The sequence below is a fragment of the Talpa europaea genome (assembly GCF_964194135.1).
Source record: "Talpa europaea genome assembly, chromosome: 7".
Classification (NCBI taxonomy): domain Eukaryota; kingdom Metazoa; phylum Chordata; class Mammalia; order Eulipotyphla; family Talpidae; genus Talpa; species Talpa europaea.
In genome coordinates, this window is record NC_140074.1 from 90707100 (window position 1) to 90721555 (window position 14456).

Sequence of the window (14456 nt, forward strand, 5' to 3'; positions counted from 1 at the left end):
TAGGGCCAGAAAGATGTGGGTTGAGAAGGCAGGGAAGAACCACTCACCAGAAAAAAAAAAATAGTTTGATTAGGGCAGCTAAAGAACAAACAAAAAAAACAAACTTACAGACATTAGTAACAATTAGTACAACTTTCATTATATTCAGAGTAATATTTTCTGAAAGGATTTTGGCTTAAGGTTATTCTCCATACTTAAGGGTAAGCAATTTGCAGCCTCATGATTTGTTACTGAAAGTAGGAAGAAAAGTAAATGGGAATTTGAGATGGCTATGAGAGAAGAGGAAATACCAATAGAAGCGAGTTTTTTTGAGGGCATATGATGCTGAAACAAACAACTTATCAGAACCTCCTGAAAATATCGGTGTTCCATGTTAAACTTGCATAGGTAAAGCACCATTCTGTTTGCTGCAGAAGCACTTAAAGCCAATCTCTCTCTCACTGTACTGTTTCTAAATATAATAAATATCATTCATTAATGCTTCTGACATCTTTGTCTACATGAATATTACATTTGAATAGGAGAATTCGCATATTAAGAGCCATATACTCTGCTAAGGATACAGAGATGAAAAGCACAGATTTCAAGTAGTTCATAATTACTTGAGTGAGATGAGCAAGTAAGAGGATAGAATACAAAGTGATTAGAGCTATAATAGCATTATCCAAGTGTGTTATAGGAATACAGAAAAGATGAACTTATTCCTGGCCAAAAAATCAGAGTTAGTTTCTCTGGAGGAAAGTAGACGGTGAATCTCCAAGAATATGTTAACAAAGGGAAAAAGGAAAATGAGGACATTGTAGGAAGAGGAACAGTTGTGTAAAGAGAGAGGCATAACAAAGCATAATTATTTCCCAGAAGTACAAATTAATCTGAGTATAAATTACAAGTGGAAAATGGTGAATTGAGACTAAAATGGTAAGCTGGAGCTTAATCATAAAAAGGGAAATTATATAGGGCCTCCCTGGTGGCGCAGGGGTTAAAGACCGCGCTATCAAGCGACCTCCTGTCAGTGCAGCAGGAGTTTGATCCCCTGTGTGGCCAGCTAGGGAGCAACCCACATGGCACAGCAGTGTGTTTCTGTAGATCTGCCTGTTCTGCTTCCTACTCTCTCTGGTGAATTCTCTCACAACCTGCACCTCTGGTCTATACCCCAGTTCTTGTATGCATAAATAAATAATCTTTTTTTTTTTTTTTTTTTTTAGAAAAAAGGGAAATTATATATACCATTTAGTTATCAAGGTTGGAAAAGCTTTTGTATTTTACATAACATTCCAATTTAAATGGTTAAAAGTATTTCATCAGCTATTGTAACTATAGAAAACTAAAATCGTACTGTGCTTTTTAAGCAACTGCCATATATTTTTATTAAAATGAACCATTTTGATCAGTTTGCTTTCATTTCCAGAGATTGCTCTGCATAAATCCACCTCTGTTTGAAATCTATCAAGTCTTATTAAGTCCAACACAACATCATATAGCACTTATAGGAATAAAAGGACTATCAGTATTAGAATTACCTAAAAGATGGGGGAAGAATTCTGAATTTGAAGGTGGAAAATCAGTAGTGAATTGTAGGTAAGTTATGTTCCCATCTGGTGTTTATCTGTTTAATTTGTAATACATGCAGAATATTATTCCAGATCTCTGGCTCTTAAGGTATGTTTACTATGCTTCTGTTTGAACATTAGCGTTCTCCAGATGGTCTTGTGATATTAATACTGACAGTATCCTGTGTGAGTGATCACATTGCAAGTCATGCCATTTTGTCAAGAAGTAGAAATAAGATTTTTTAAAAGCTGTTATTTATGATCCAAAACTTGTTTTATTTTTGCTTTGTTTTCTTTTTTAACAAGTATAGAAAAGTTAGTCTGAAAAGATATATATATATATATATACACCCATCATTAGCTCCACTACTTACAGGTTTGATCCCCTTAAAATATCTCCTTTCTAAATATCTATCTCCTCATGTACACAATCATAATGATAGTATCTGCTGTTGTAGTTTCCTTGCTAGGTTATGACAGGATCAAATAAGATATGATATTAAAATCATATAAAGTTTAGTATAAAATACTTTGTAATTTAAAAAATATTTTTATTTTACTTTTTGATGTTCACTGACTAGATTCTTTGAATGCTCTCTTAGAAAGATTTAGGAGAAAGAGATTTGAAGGAAAGGAGAACAGTGTTTTAAAATAGATTTTCCTTTAGAAGGTTTTTCATCCAAGTTCTACACAATATGTTTTGGAAAATTGTTGTCTTTATTTTAGTACCACTCCAATTGCTGAGAGATTTTTCACCAGTTCTACCTCTCTGACTCTAAAGCATGCTGCCTGGTATCCAAGTGAAATGCTGGATCCCCACATCGTACTGTTAACATCAGACAATGTAATAAGGTGAGTTTTATTTTTATCTCTTGTAACTTTGTGTGACTCTACTTCTGTTTGCCAGTTAACAGCTCAGGGTACCACAAAAAGAGTCGTTGATGTTGGAATGGTTTGTCTAATGGCTCTTGTACTCATCTAAGAATGGCCTCATTGTCCTCACTTACACCCCTTAATTGCTGCTATACCCTGGCCTTCCTGCTTCCAATTTCTCCTATACTAGTCAAGTACTGTTAGAATAATCTTTCCAAGACCATTTTCATTATGTCACCCTTTGGGATGTAATGTAGCTTAGGGAAAAGAAAATATAAGTGAGAACTGATAAATTTGAATTCTTATCCTGATATCACAGCTGTTTTGTGATCTCAAAGTTCTGTTTAGGGCAGCCTCAGTTTCTTATTTGTAAAATTTGCAGGTTTGATTTGATAAATACTAAAGCCCCTTCCATGTTGTATATTCTATGATTAAATGTCCTAATCCTATAGCATTTCTGTTATCAGCTAACTTTCCAGATGGATCTACCTTATATTACAAAGTTTATTGAGGGACTCTACTAGTGGAGGTGCAAATATTCAGTTTGTTTTTTCATCTAGCCACTTCTTTTAACTGCTCTATCAAATCTTTCCTCCATGCCAAATGATTGCTCCCTTAATGGCATTTTATATGGATCTCTGGTTACTTTTAGTTATTAAAACTTAGTCTGTCTACTTTAAAACTCTGACCTCAAATTCATTTCAAAACCATATCCTGGCCCTGTCACAGATCAGATATGTGACTTGAGGGATCTGAAATGAGTGGGGAGGACTTTGTCTGCTTCTTGACTCTTCTTTCTATCCTACCACCTTGAGGTAGGGGATAAGTGTAAGAATAAGGGGGGTGGGAGCTGGTGACTGCTTCCTCCTCCCTCTTGGTCTAACTCTTTGATAGTGGCTTAGGAGAATGGTATAGGTGAGGCATATAACTAGCTGTCAGCAATAGATGGATGTGGATATGTATCCCTAATTCTGATTTAATTTAGTTCCCTCTGCTGTCAGTGGCCTCTGATGATGTGGTAGTCTCTGCACAGTTGGTATGTGTGTTTTTTGGTGGTGAGTGTTTAACCTCCAAGTCTCTCCATCACTGAGTAGGTGTGTTTCCCATGGGCTCTGTCAGCTGTCCATTTCCCCAATCCTCTCTTAAGATAGACTATCCCCAAACTTATATCTCCTGCATTCTCTTAAGGAGCCATGGTCTCTACCATAAAGGTAGAGTTTTCCCTTCCCTACCCTCAAAGACCACAGAGAATGTGTATTATACCAGTCCCTTCTTACTGTGCTCCAGCCTGCCTCCTTCAAAAAAGAAACATGCCATTAAGTGACAGCATGCTATACATGACATGTTATGTTCACCCAAGAATTCCCTCATCTTGGTCACATACAGATTTTTTGCAACACTTCTGATACTCTACTAGGAAATGAAGATGTCCATCTCCCTTTACTCAAGTACCCCTAAATCTGACTGAGTAATTTCTCTGAGAGCCTTCTCTGCCCACCAATAGTTTTGGAGTTTGGGACAAAGAAAGAGTAAGCAAATACCCTCCCATTACAAACATGGTACTGTATTCCTAAGGGCTCTTGATGTGTTCTCCTAGTTTTCCTTTTAGGTACATTGGAGATGGTGAGGAGTAGTGTAGGTCTAGGTCTTCCTCCCATTAAACCCTCTTGGAGGTATCTGGCCTCAGTTACTGAAAGGTCTTTTTGAAATATGGGGTAATTTAACATTTGTTTTTCTTCCTGAACTTTGGACCCTGTTGACAATTTCGGGACAACAAAGAAATTGCCACTCGGTGCCATGTTGCATTTACTTTTTCTTTTACAATTCCCTGTTACAGTATACTATATAGTACTCATATGTATTTTGAATCCAGTAATGCTTGTAGGCAGCCAGGAATACCATATTGGCATATTGTTGATAATGGAACACACTAAGTTTAAAAATTCTTAATGGGATCAGACCACGTAAGTGATCAGTTTGATAAAGACTTTGTATAAAGCACATTGGATTTCTAATAATGGCATTACTGTCCTTTTGGGAATTTTCCTTTTAACAGTAGCCATTCATGTTGTGAAAATTTAAGTTATTTTAAAGGATTTTTTTTTTAAAGGAGAACTCTTTCGGTTTTTTGTTTGTTTATTTATTTATTTATACAAGCACTGGGTACAGTCAGAAGCGCGGGAGGGTGAGAGAATTCGCCAGAGCCAGAGCAGGGAGCAGAGCTGGCAGAAGGACCGAAGTACACTGCTGAGGGGAGCAGCGGGCGGCAGGAGAGGTCTGCGCGCCATGCAGGACCCTCCTCCGGTGGCCGAGGAGCAGCTGGGGATCGAACCGGCGCTACAGAGGCTGCGGGCAGCTTCGTAACCCAGTGTTCAACTGCTGCGCCACCAGGGAGGCCCAATTTAAGTTATTTTAAAAATGTAAATTATTTTGGTTAAAAAAATGTTTTTTAGTTTCATATTTCCCCTTGAAAAATAGGATGACATGCTATTAAGTCATCACATAACCAAAACATGTATAGATTTCAAGCTAAATGCCCCTTGCTCTGCCTGCTGGTTGCTATATAAAGAAGAGTAAGATAAATTTTCTTCTCTAATGAGCTTTGTATGTAATAGAGAGGCAAATGGGTGTAATTGGAGGAAAGCTGGCAAACTTAGAAACAGTGACACAACTAGATGAGATGAGTGTGGCTAAGGACTTAGGATAAAAGAAACAGGTACAATGTCATGGAATAGGTTGATTAAGGATTTGGTAAGTATAGAAAACATTTCTTTAGGCCTCAAAAAAAACCTTCCTTGTTCTTAAGAGAACAATTGAAGTAGGCTACTTTGTCAGTAACAGGAAGATCTTTGGTAAAAAAAAGTTTTGATAATTGGTAGGAAAATTCCTAAGAACTGATTAACTGGCAAGAAAAGAGCATTGGGGAACTGAGAAAGAATTTTAATTGCTGGTTTTCTTCTCTTGATTGCTAGAATTTACTCTCTACGTGAGCCCCAGACACCCACTAAGATCATTTTACTTTCAGAAGCAGAAGAGGAAAGTCTAATACTCAATAAAGGGTAAGTTTTTATTTGTGTAATGATTTTCTTTTAGTTTATGGGGATTATACATGCAATTTCAACAGAGGAAAAGTTTTCTAGAGGTGACTCGCATTCTTTTGGTAACTTGAGAAGTTATCAGAAGTAGGCAATGTGAATGTGTAACAAGAAATTACAAATCTGAATGTCACCGTATGGCTAGCAGGATCTTTTTTCAAGAATGCTCTAAAATGTGAATTACTGAAATTGATTCCCTGTTGTGTCTTGAATAAGATAATCAGTTATGTTGCAAAAATATAGAGAAGGTGAGAGTATTGGGCTGGAGACTACCAGCTATTCATTGAGTTTAATGAACTCCCAGACCAGCATCTAGTGTCCCAGAGCCTGGAGTGAATTCTAGATAACCCTTCTGATTCTCCTTGACCCTGGCTTCTTTTATGTTTTCTTACCCACTACAGGGGCAAGTTCCTGGCTACTTTGACCACTAACAGAACAGAATCACCCTTTGAACTCACAACCCCCATCCCTCTGGCCTCCTGATCAGTCTTTCTGGTGATTACCACATATGATCGATGACCCCTAGTGTGTGCATATAGAGTGAAGCTTTTAGTAGTAGTATTTCCAGAAGTTTATTTAGTTTTTTTACATGTCTCCATGGTTTGTCGTCTCTAGTCTTGCTTCTTTGTTTTTCTGATCTTTATTCCTTTGAATGTTTTATATATAGCTATTCTGTGTTTAATAGTTTTTTTTTTAAAGGTTTATTTATGTATGCATACAAGAACTGGGGTATAGGCCAGAGGTGTGGGGGGTGAGAGGATTCACCAGAGACAGAGTGGCAAACAGAACAGGCAGATTGACTGAAATACACTGCTGAGGGGAGCAGCGGGCGAGACAGGAGAGGTTTGCTGCGCCATGTGGGTAGCTCCCTGGCTGTAGATCAAATTCATGCTGCAGAGGTTGTGGATAGCTTCATAGGTTGCATCTTAACTTTTGTGCCACCTGGGAGGCCCTGTGTTTAATAGTTTTAATATCTGAAATTCTTGGTATGGGAAGGAGAAAGGTCAAATCTGTATTCTCTCTACTGATCTACCAGTCATGGTGGTTTCTTCCTGTGAATGCCAGTCTCTAATTATGAACTTATGTTTACTTGATTTCAATTTTTAGTGTTTGGGAATTTTGAGTGCCTGAATGGGAAGTTAGGCATGAGGGTGTTCCTCCAGAGAGGATTTTCATTTGCTTCTGCTAGGAGTCAGAGGTTGCCACCAACCTGGGACCACCACTTTGATTTTTGTGATAATCTTAGGACTGAAAGTTTCAGTAAGTGATTTTAACAAAGGGAAAATATCTGTCTTTAGGAGTTGATAGACCCTGTGTTTGAATCAGGGTACTTTCTCCCCTTCAGTGTGTTTCTGTAATTTACCACCTTCTTTGATAGGCACATTGTCTAGATGAGAGCTTTTTGTCTGTGGTACCAACACATCAAGTCCTAATCTCAGCCACTTGTCAGTGTGGCATCTTGTTATTTGATTACATTAAGCTTCGTTTCCATGACTATTCCATGGCTATAAAAAATAATAGTGCTCATTAGGTTTATTGTACAGAATAAATGAAATCATGCGTAAGAAGTATTTGGTATAAATCTTGGCACAGCATAATCATTATTGATAACTACTCATTTATTAGAAATACTACTATATTTATTACTTTCAAGTTAAATTTCGATGGTTGGGAGTCATTTAAGTGTCTTAACTTCTGCATTGTTTTATTCCCATTCATTTTATTGATTTTTTAAAAGATTTACTTATTTATGCATACAAAACTGGGGTCCAGGCCAGCGGTGTGAGTGAGAGGATTCACCAAAGACAGAGTGTGGAACAGAACAGGCAGACTGACTGAAATATACTGCTGAGGGAAGCAGCAGGCAAGTCAGGAGAGGTCTACTGCGCCATGTGGGTAGCTCTCTGTGCGGGTATCAAACTCGTTCTGCAGTGGCTATAGATAGCTTCATAGGTTGCATCTTAACCCCTTGCACCACCAGGGAGGCCCCGGATTTTTTTTTTTTTTTTAGTTTAACTCAGATCTTTTTTTCCAAACTTTTTTTTAAAGATTTATTTATGCATACAAGAGCTGGGGTACAGGCCAGAGGTGTGGGGAGTGAGAGGACTCACCAGAGACAGAGTGGGAAACGGAACAGGCAGATTGACCAAAGTACACTGCTGAGGGGAGCAGCGAGCGAGTCAGGAGAGGTTTGCTGCGCCATGTGGGTTGCTCCCTGGCTGGCTGGGAATCGAACTCGTGCTGCAGTGGCTGCAGATTGCTTCATAGGTTGCGTTTTAACCTTTGCACCACCGGGGAGGCCCTTTTCCAGACTTTGAGATTCCTCCTGTTTAATGTTGACTCATCTATATGAATTTGCGATTTTATTTTAGCCATATTAATTAAACTTGTATTAAAATGGAATTTTAAAATGGATAACCAGTTATACAAAATTTTAAAATATAAAAACAATATGTTCTATCATTTATTTTCCAATTTGTAAAAGGAATGTATATTATAGGAAATTATTAAGAAAATGAAATATTTTGTAATCGCCTATCGTCAGTCCTCAATATGGCAGCCAGAGATACACTTTTGATATAAATCAGCATGGTTCTGGGCCTCCCTGGTGGTGCAAGGGGTTGGAACACAACCTATGAGGCTGTCCGCAGCTTCTGCATGCAGCAAGAGTTCAATCCCCCAGCGGGCCAGGGAGTAACCCATATGGCGCAGCAGACCTCTCCTGACTCGCCTGCTGCTCCCCACAGCGGTGTACTTTGGTCAGTCTGCCGGTTCTGTTCCCCACTCTTGTCTCTGGTGAATCCTCTCACCCCCCACACCTCTGACCTACATCCCAGCTCTTGTATGCATAAAAATAAATAAATATTTAAAAATAAATAAATCTGCATCGTTCTGCCTTCCTGCTTGCCACACCCCATTGATTTCCCCTTGTCTTTACTGTGGCTTGCAAGGACTTATAGGTCTGTCCTCTGACGCCCTCCCCAGCTTCTCTCTTCCCACTGTGCCCTGGCTCTCTGAGCTTCAGCCTTGGTGGCATTCCTCAAGCAGCAGCTTCTGTGTTCCCACTGTAAAGCTTTTCATGTGTCCTTTCCTCTGCTTTGCCTGCTCCTTCCCAGACAGCCATTTACTTGCTCCCTTATTTCCTTCAGATCTTTGCTCAAATATCACCTGTCAGAGCCCTTCCCAGACCACCTAGTTAAAACAGCATCTGTACCAATGCCATCTTACCTGCTTTATTTTTCTTTATGACCCAATTTTCTGACTTTATGTTACGTGTTTATTTTTTCTCTAATGCATGTCTCTTTCACTAGCTGCCCTTTAATTCATTGATACATTTGTAGAACCTTTAACAGTGCCTGGCTTGGAGTAGGTCCTTAGTAACTACTTGTGGAATGAATGCATCCTACTGCTCAGAGATAACTGCTGATGTTTTCATGTATTTTCTTCCTGTTCTTTTTTTTTGTGTGGTTATGTTTATATGTGTATATTATTACCATTTCTGATTTGTATATTTTAAAATTAAAGTAGCGCTGTATGATTTTATGACCTTTCCCTTAATTCTATGAGACTTTCTTGTTTTAACATTCTTCGTAATCATTTTTTGTCTTGAATTTTTTTCTCATTCCATTGAATACAGATTTCATCCCTACATCCTATAATTGGACATTGTGTATTTGTTTTCAACAAATTGTTTTTTAAATCTGTTTCCAGGAGGGCATATACTGCATCTCTGGGAGAAACAGCAGTTGCATTTGACTTTGGACCACTGACAGCAGTCCCGAAGAATATATTTGGACAAAAAGGCAAAGATGAAGTAGTCGCATACCCACTGTACATCTTATATGAGAATGGGGAGACTTTCCTTACATATGTTAGTCTATTACACAGGTAAGTTGAAGAGGTAACCCACCTCAAATGAGAACCCAACTTCTACTTTAGATTGTCATAGTTAGAGTTGGGATCCATGTTTTTGAGTTTGCAACAGCAAGGCAGCCTTTCAGTGCTTAGCTTAAATATTTTGAAGAAAGAGTTGGTATAGATCATTTGACCTTTCATTTCCTCATATGAGTTGGGAAATTCTTTAGAATTCTTGGGTAATCACTGAAGATAAGACTACATTTAATTTCATAAAGTCTAGTCAACTATGAAAGTATTGTTCGTCATATATGAGCGAGGTTCCATGAGGATAGTTAGACATGGTAATCTGGTATCTTTCACATATGCATGAAAAGATACCTAACCCTACCATATTAGTGCTACGGTCAGTAAGAACCAGAGGAAGGAGAGAGCATTCTGACTGAAGAAATAAAGGAAATTTTCATAGAGAAGGACTGATATCATGTGAGACTTAACAGGTTTAATGCAGGAGTAAATGACACATCAAGGGAGGAAAAGACTACTTAGTCACAAGGGCAGCTTGAAGTAGAATGTGGAAAGAAATACAAGTGTCATACAAGGCTCAATGATTAGTTGTTTGAGGCTAGAGCAGGGCATACGTGTAGGAGACATTGAATGATAAAGCTTAAAGTTTCTCCTCGGGGATAATTTGGTACAGTTAAGCACATGGTTAAGGAATGTGGAATGTTTTCTGTAGGAATAAGGTAATAGGGAGCCAATGATGGTTTTCTAAGCAAGAAAACGATAAAATAGGTAGGTAGGGAAGGGACTGGGGCAGACGGGGAGAATCTCACATGGCGAAGCAGACCTCTCCTGTCTAACCCGCTGCTCCCCTCAGCAGTGTGTTTTGGTAGTCTGCCTGTTCTGCTCCCCACTCTGTCTCTGGTAAATCCTCTCATCCTTCTGTGCATCTGGTCTGTACCATGGTTCTTGTATAAATCATTAAATCTGAAAAAAAAAAAAAAAGAATTAACCACTGAAAAAAAAAAAAAAAAAAAAGAAATTTATTGGGACTCCCCTGTGATGCAGTGGTTGAGCGCTGGGTTGTGAAGCTGCCTGCAGCCTCTGCAGCGCCGGTTCGATCCCCGGCCGCCAGCGAGGGTCCCACATGGCGCGCAGACCTCTCCTGCCACCCGCTGCTCCCCTCAGCAGTGTACTTTGTCAGTCTGCCTATTCTGCTACCCGCTCTGGCTCTGGTGAATTCTTTCACCCTCCCATGCTTCTGACTGTACCCAATGTTTACATAAATAAATCTTTAAAAAAATAATAAAAAAAAATAAAGAAATTTATTAGGAGGCCTACAAGAATTTAAACTACGGTGATTGTTATACAGGAAAAGAAATGAACATAATATTTCAAAGGAAGAATCAGTAAGAGTTGTTGTTTGGATAAAGGAATGAGCCATTAACAAAAATATTGAGAGGGGCCTCCCTGGTGGCTCAAGGGTTAAAGACAGCGCTATCAAGCTGCAGCTAGCCACTGTAGCGAGTTCGATTCCCTGCCAGCCAGGGAGGTGACCCACATGGCAAAGCAGACCTCTCCTGTCTCGCCCACTGCTCCCTTCAGCAGTGTATTTCAGTCAATCTACCTGTTCTGTTCCCCACTCTGTCTCTGGTGAATCCTCTCACCCTCCACATCTCTGGCCTGTACCCCAGTTCTGGTATGTATAAATAGATAAATCTTAAAAAAAAAAAAAAAGTTGAGGCTACGAAGGGCAGCTAGTTTGGAGCAATGACTTGTTTTTACAAATGGTGAATTTGACACAATAGTGGACCAACGGAGTGGAAATAATCCATAGATAGTTGGACATACAGGACTAGAGAGAAGATGGAGGAGATAAAAATAATGAAAAAAGATTCATTTGTCACAGTGAGAGTTAAGAGTCAGTGACGAATTAGTTTGTAACTAGAGAGGCATAAGGCCAAAAGCTGAACATTATACTTCATTGATTTTTTTTAAAGATTTTATTTATTTATTTATTTATGCATGCATGCAAGGCTGGGGTATAGGCCAGCGGTATGGGGTGGGGGTGAGAGGATTCACCAGAGACAGAATGGAGAGCAGAACAGGCGGATCCACTGAAATACACTGCTGAGGGGAGCAGCGGGTGAGACAGGAGAGATCTGCACCATATGGGTAGCTCCCTGGCCAGGATCGAACTCTTGCTGCAGTGGCTGTGGATTGCTTCATAGTGCTGAGACTTAACCCCTGGTGCCGCCAGGGAGACCCTGTTCTTTATTGATTTATAAAATAACTGATGTTTATTCAGGATCTGCAATGTGGTATTCCTTGAATACTGAAAAGTCAAACAAAAAACCCAATAACTAGCACAGTGTGATTTGCACAGGCATCATAGGGCACTGTGGGAGTGGGACAGAGTAAATGTTTCAGCCTCCTGGGCTTCAAAGACTGAGAAGACCATAGTAAAAAAGCTTGGCCCAAAAGGATTCAGTAGGCAGAAACAAAAACAGAGGTGGTTCCAGGAAAGGGAAAAAAAGGGTATGCACAATGAGAAAGATGAAAGGTCTTGACAGATTGTAGAACGTAAGGATTACTGTCAATTGTGTTCTTCTTGCCAGACGGTTCTCTGCCTCTCACACATGATCTTCCTTGGGTAGCTATTCTGGTAACATACCTTCTCTCTCTACCACATGGCCTTCATTTGTCCACACCGTGATCCACCTAGTAACCTTAATCCACAACATGAAAGTCATCTTCTGTATCTTACATGCAAAACACTTCCAAAATTCTGTTGATTTTTTTTTTTTAACCTTGAAAGTCTCTTATATATACCACTCTCTTCTCTCCATTCCCTTGTCCTTACGTCAGCTCCTCATCCTCCTCTGCCTAGATTGTTCTCATATATTTCCCTGAATCCCATTTTGACTTCTTCCATGTCATCTTCCTCAGATCAGTATTAGTAAAGTGAAACTTAGTAACTCAGTTTAACTCAATTTAAACCTCTGGTGACACAGTCACCTTGCAAATTGATTCCGAGCATTTAACATAGCATATAACACTTTTCATGAGCCACTTTGAGTAGCTACTTTTCTGTTGGTTTTGATTTTGTAACTTTACTTCCATCATACTAAGCAAATCTTCCTTCCTGCTCCTTGCTTTTCTTTCATGTCTCTAGGACTTTGTATATGCTGCTCCCTAACTTGCATTGTCTACTCATAATTCCTCCCAGACTATATTCTTTATTCATTAATCTTATTTACTTCTGGTGCTTTTATTACCTCAATTTATATCTACCTTTCTGCTTTCTTTTGAACCCGGCAAATTATTCTTTTGCTATACTTACTGCACAGTATACTAATGCTAGCTAAATGTCTCCCCCAACTAATCCATCAGTTCTTCTTTGTCTAATTAAATATGTGGGTTTAAGCCCTGAAAATAAGCTACATTTCAGAAGAAAGGTTTGGGAGTCATTAGAATATATTGATAGTAGTAATTACATAATTACTACAAAAAGCCAAACATAATTTTTCTTTATTTTATTTATTTATGTATACAAGAGCTGGGGTGCAGGCCAGAGGTTTAGGGGGTGAGAAGATTCACCAGAGACAGACTGGGGAGCAGAACAGGCAGATCTACTGAGATACACTGCTGAGGGGAGCAGTGAGCAAGACAGGAGAAGTCTGCTGTGCCATGTGGGTCAGCTCCCTGGCCAGGGATCGAACTCATGCTGCAATGGCTGTTGATAGCTTCATAGTGCTGAGACTTAACCCCTTGCGCCACCAGGGAGGCCCCCAGGCATAACATATTATGCTCTCATGTGAGAGGAGAGAGCTTACATCAGAATCCTGGAGAGCGCCAATATTTAAGTCAGAAAACAGAAAAGGACATTGGTGAGGTGTCCTCAAAGAGGGAGGAAGGAGAAATTACAAGAAATAACAACAGATGTTAAGGGGGTTGAGGCAATCATGTTAACCAGTGATAAATGGTGCAGAAGATCAAGTTAATTGGCTTTTTCATATAGCAATTACAATCTTGGTGACTTTGCCAGAGAGTAACTTCAGTGGAGTGATGAAAAACAATGAATTTGTAGGGGATTTTTTTTTCAACTGCTGCATTATTGATATTTGAGCTGAATAGTTATTTTTGTAGGGACTGTCCTATGGGGACATGTTTAGCAGTGTCACTGGTTTCTATCCACCAGCTGCCAATAACCTCCCCACCCCCGAGTTGTAACAGCCAAAAATGGCTTTATGCATTGCCATTATCCTCTCAGTGGCAAATTATCTCCTGTTGAAAGACCCCTAAGCAGTGGAAATTGAGTGGGAAAGTGAAAAAGTGGAGACATGGGAATATATTGCATTTTTAATTAGGGTTTGATAGGAGAAAGAAGTTTAAAAAAGGGTTTAAAGTGAAGGGCTTAATTATTTCCTATCAACATTTCCGAAATATGTTTTGATTCTTTCTTTAGCTCTGGCAGTATTGGAAAGCTGTTAGGTCCATTGCCTATGCACCCTGCAGCTGAAGATAACTATGGTTATGATGCCTGTGCCATACTCTGCTTACCCTGCGTCCCCAACATCTTAGTAATTGCTACTGAATCTGGAATGCTGTATCACTGTGTTGTGTTGGAAGGGGAAGAAGAAGATGACCAAACAGTAAGTAGTGTACTGTGTATGTCTCCACACCTAATGTAGTTCCTGGACCAGCATGAATGCTTAGTATATGAGGAATTTTAGTTTATCTCTGACACTTCTGTATATTTTGGAATTATACATTTAATTGAAACACTTTAAATGGAAAGAAGTTAGAAGGTACCCAGCTACTTTAGTCCACCAACTACCTGTTTCCTTTTAAAATCTAAATTGAGGGCCTCCCCGGTGGCGCAGCGGTTGAGCACTGGGTTGCAAAGCTGCCCACGGCCTCTGCGGCGCCGGCTCGATCCCCGGCTGCTCCCCGGCCACCGGAGGAGGATCCCACATGGCGCGCAGACCTCTCCTGCCGCCCGCTGCTCCCCTCAGCAGTGTACTTCAGTCCTTCTGCCTGCTCTGCTCCCCGCTCTGGCTCTGGTGAATTCTCTCAC

General features: G+C 39.7%; 1 protein-coding gene across 1 annotated transcript in view; it reads left to right on the top strand.

Annotated features, from left to right (window-relative positions):
• The window catches only part of NUP88 (nucleoporin 88), a gene marked incomplete at its 3' end in the record, with an annotated part of 33978 nt that overhangs the window by 2005 nt on the left and 17517 nt on the right, over positions 1–14456 (top strand). Inside the window, exons 2-6 of the mRNA XM_084237204.1 lie at positions 1409–1578; positions 2277–2402; positions 5396–5482; positions 9230–9406; positions 13845–14031. Coding sequence (XP_084093330.1) covers positions 1409–1578; positions 2277–2402; positions 5396–5482; positions 9230–9406; positions 13845–14031 — 747 coding nt within the window. The remainder of the gene's footprint in view (positions 1–1408; positions 1579–2276; positions 2403–5395; positions 5483–9229; positions 9407–13844; positions 14032–14456) is intronic.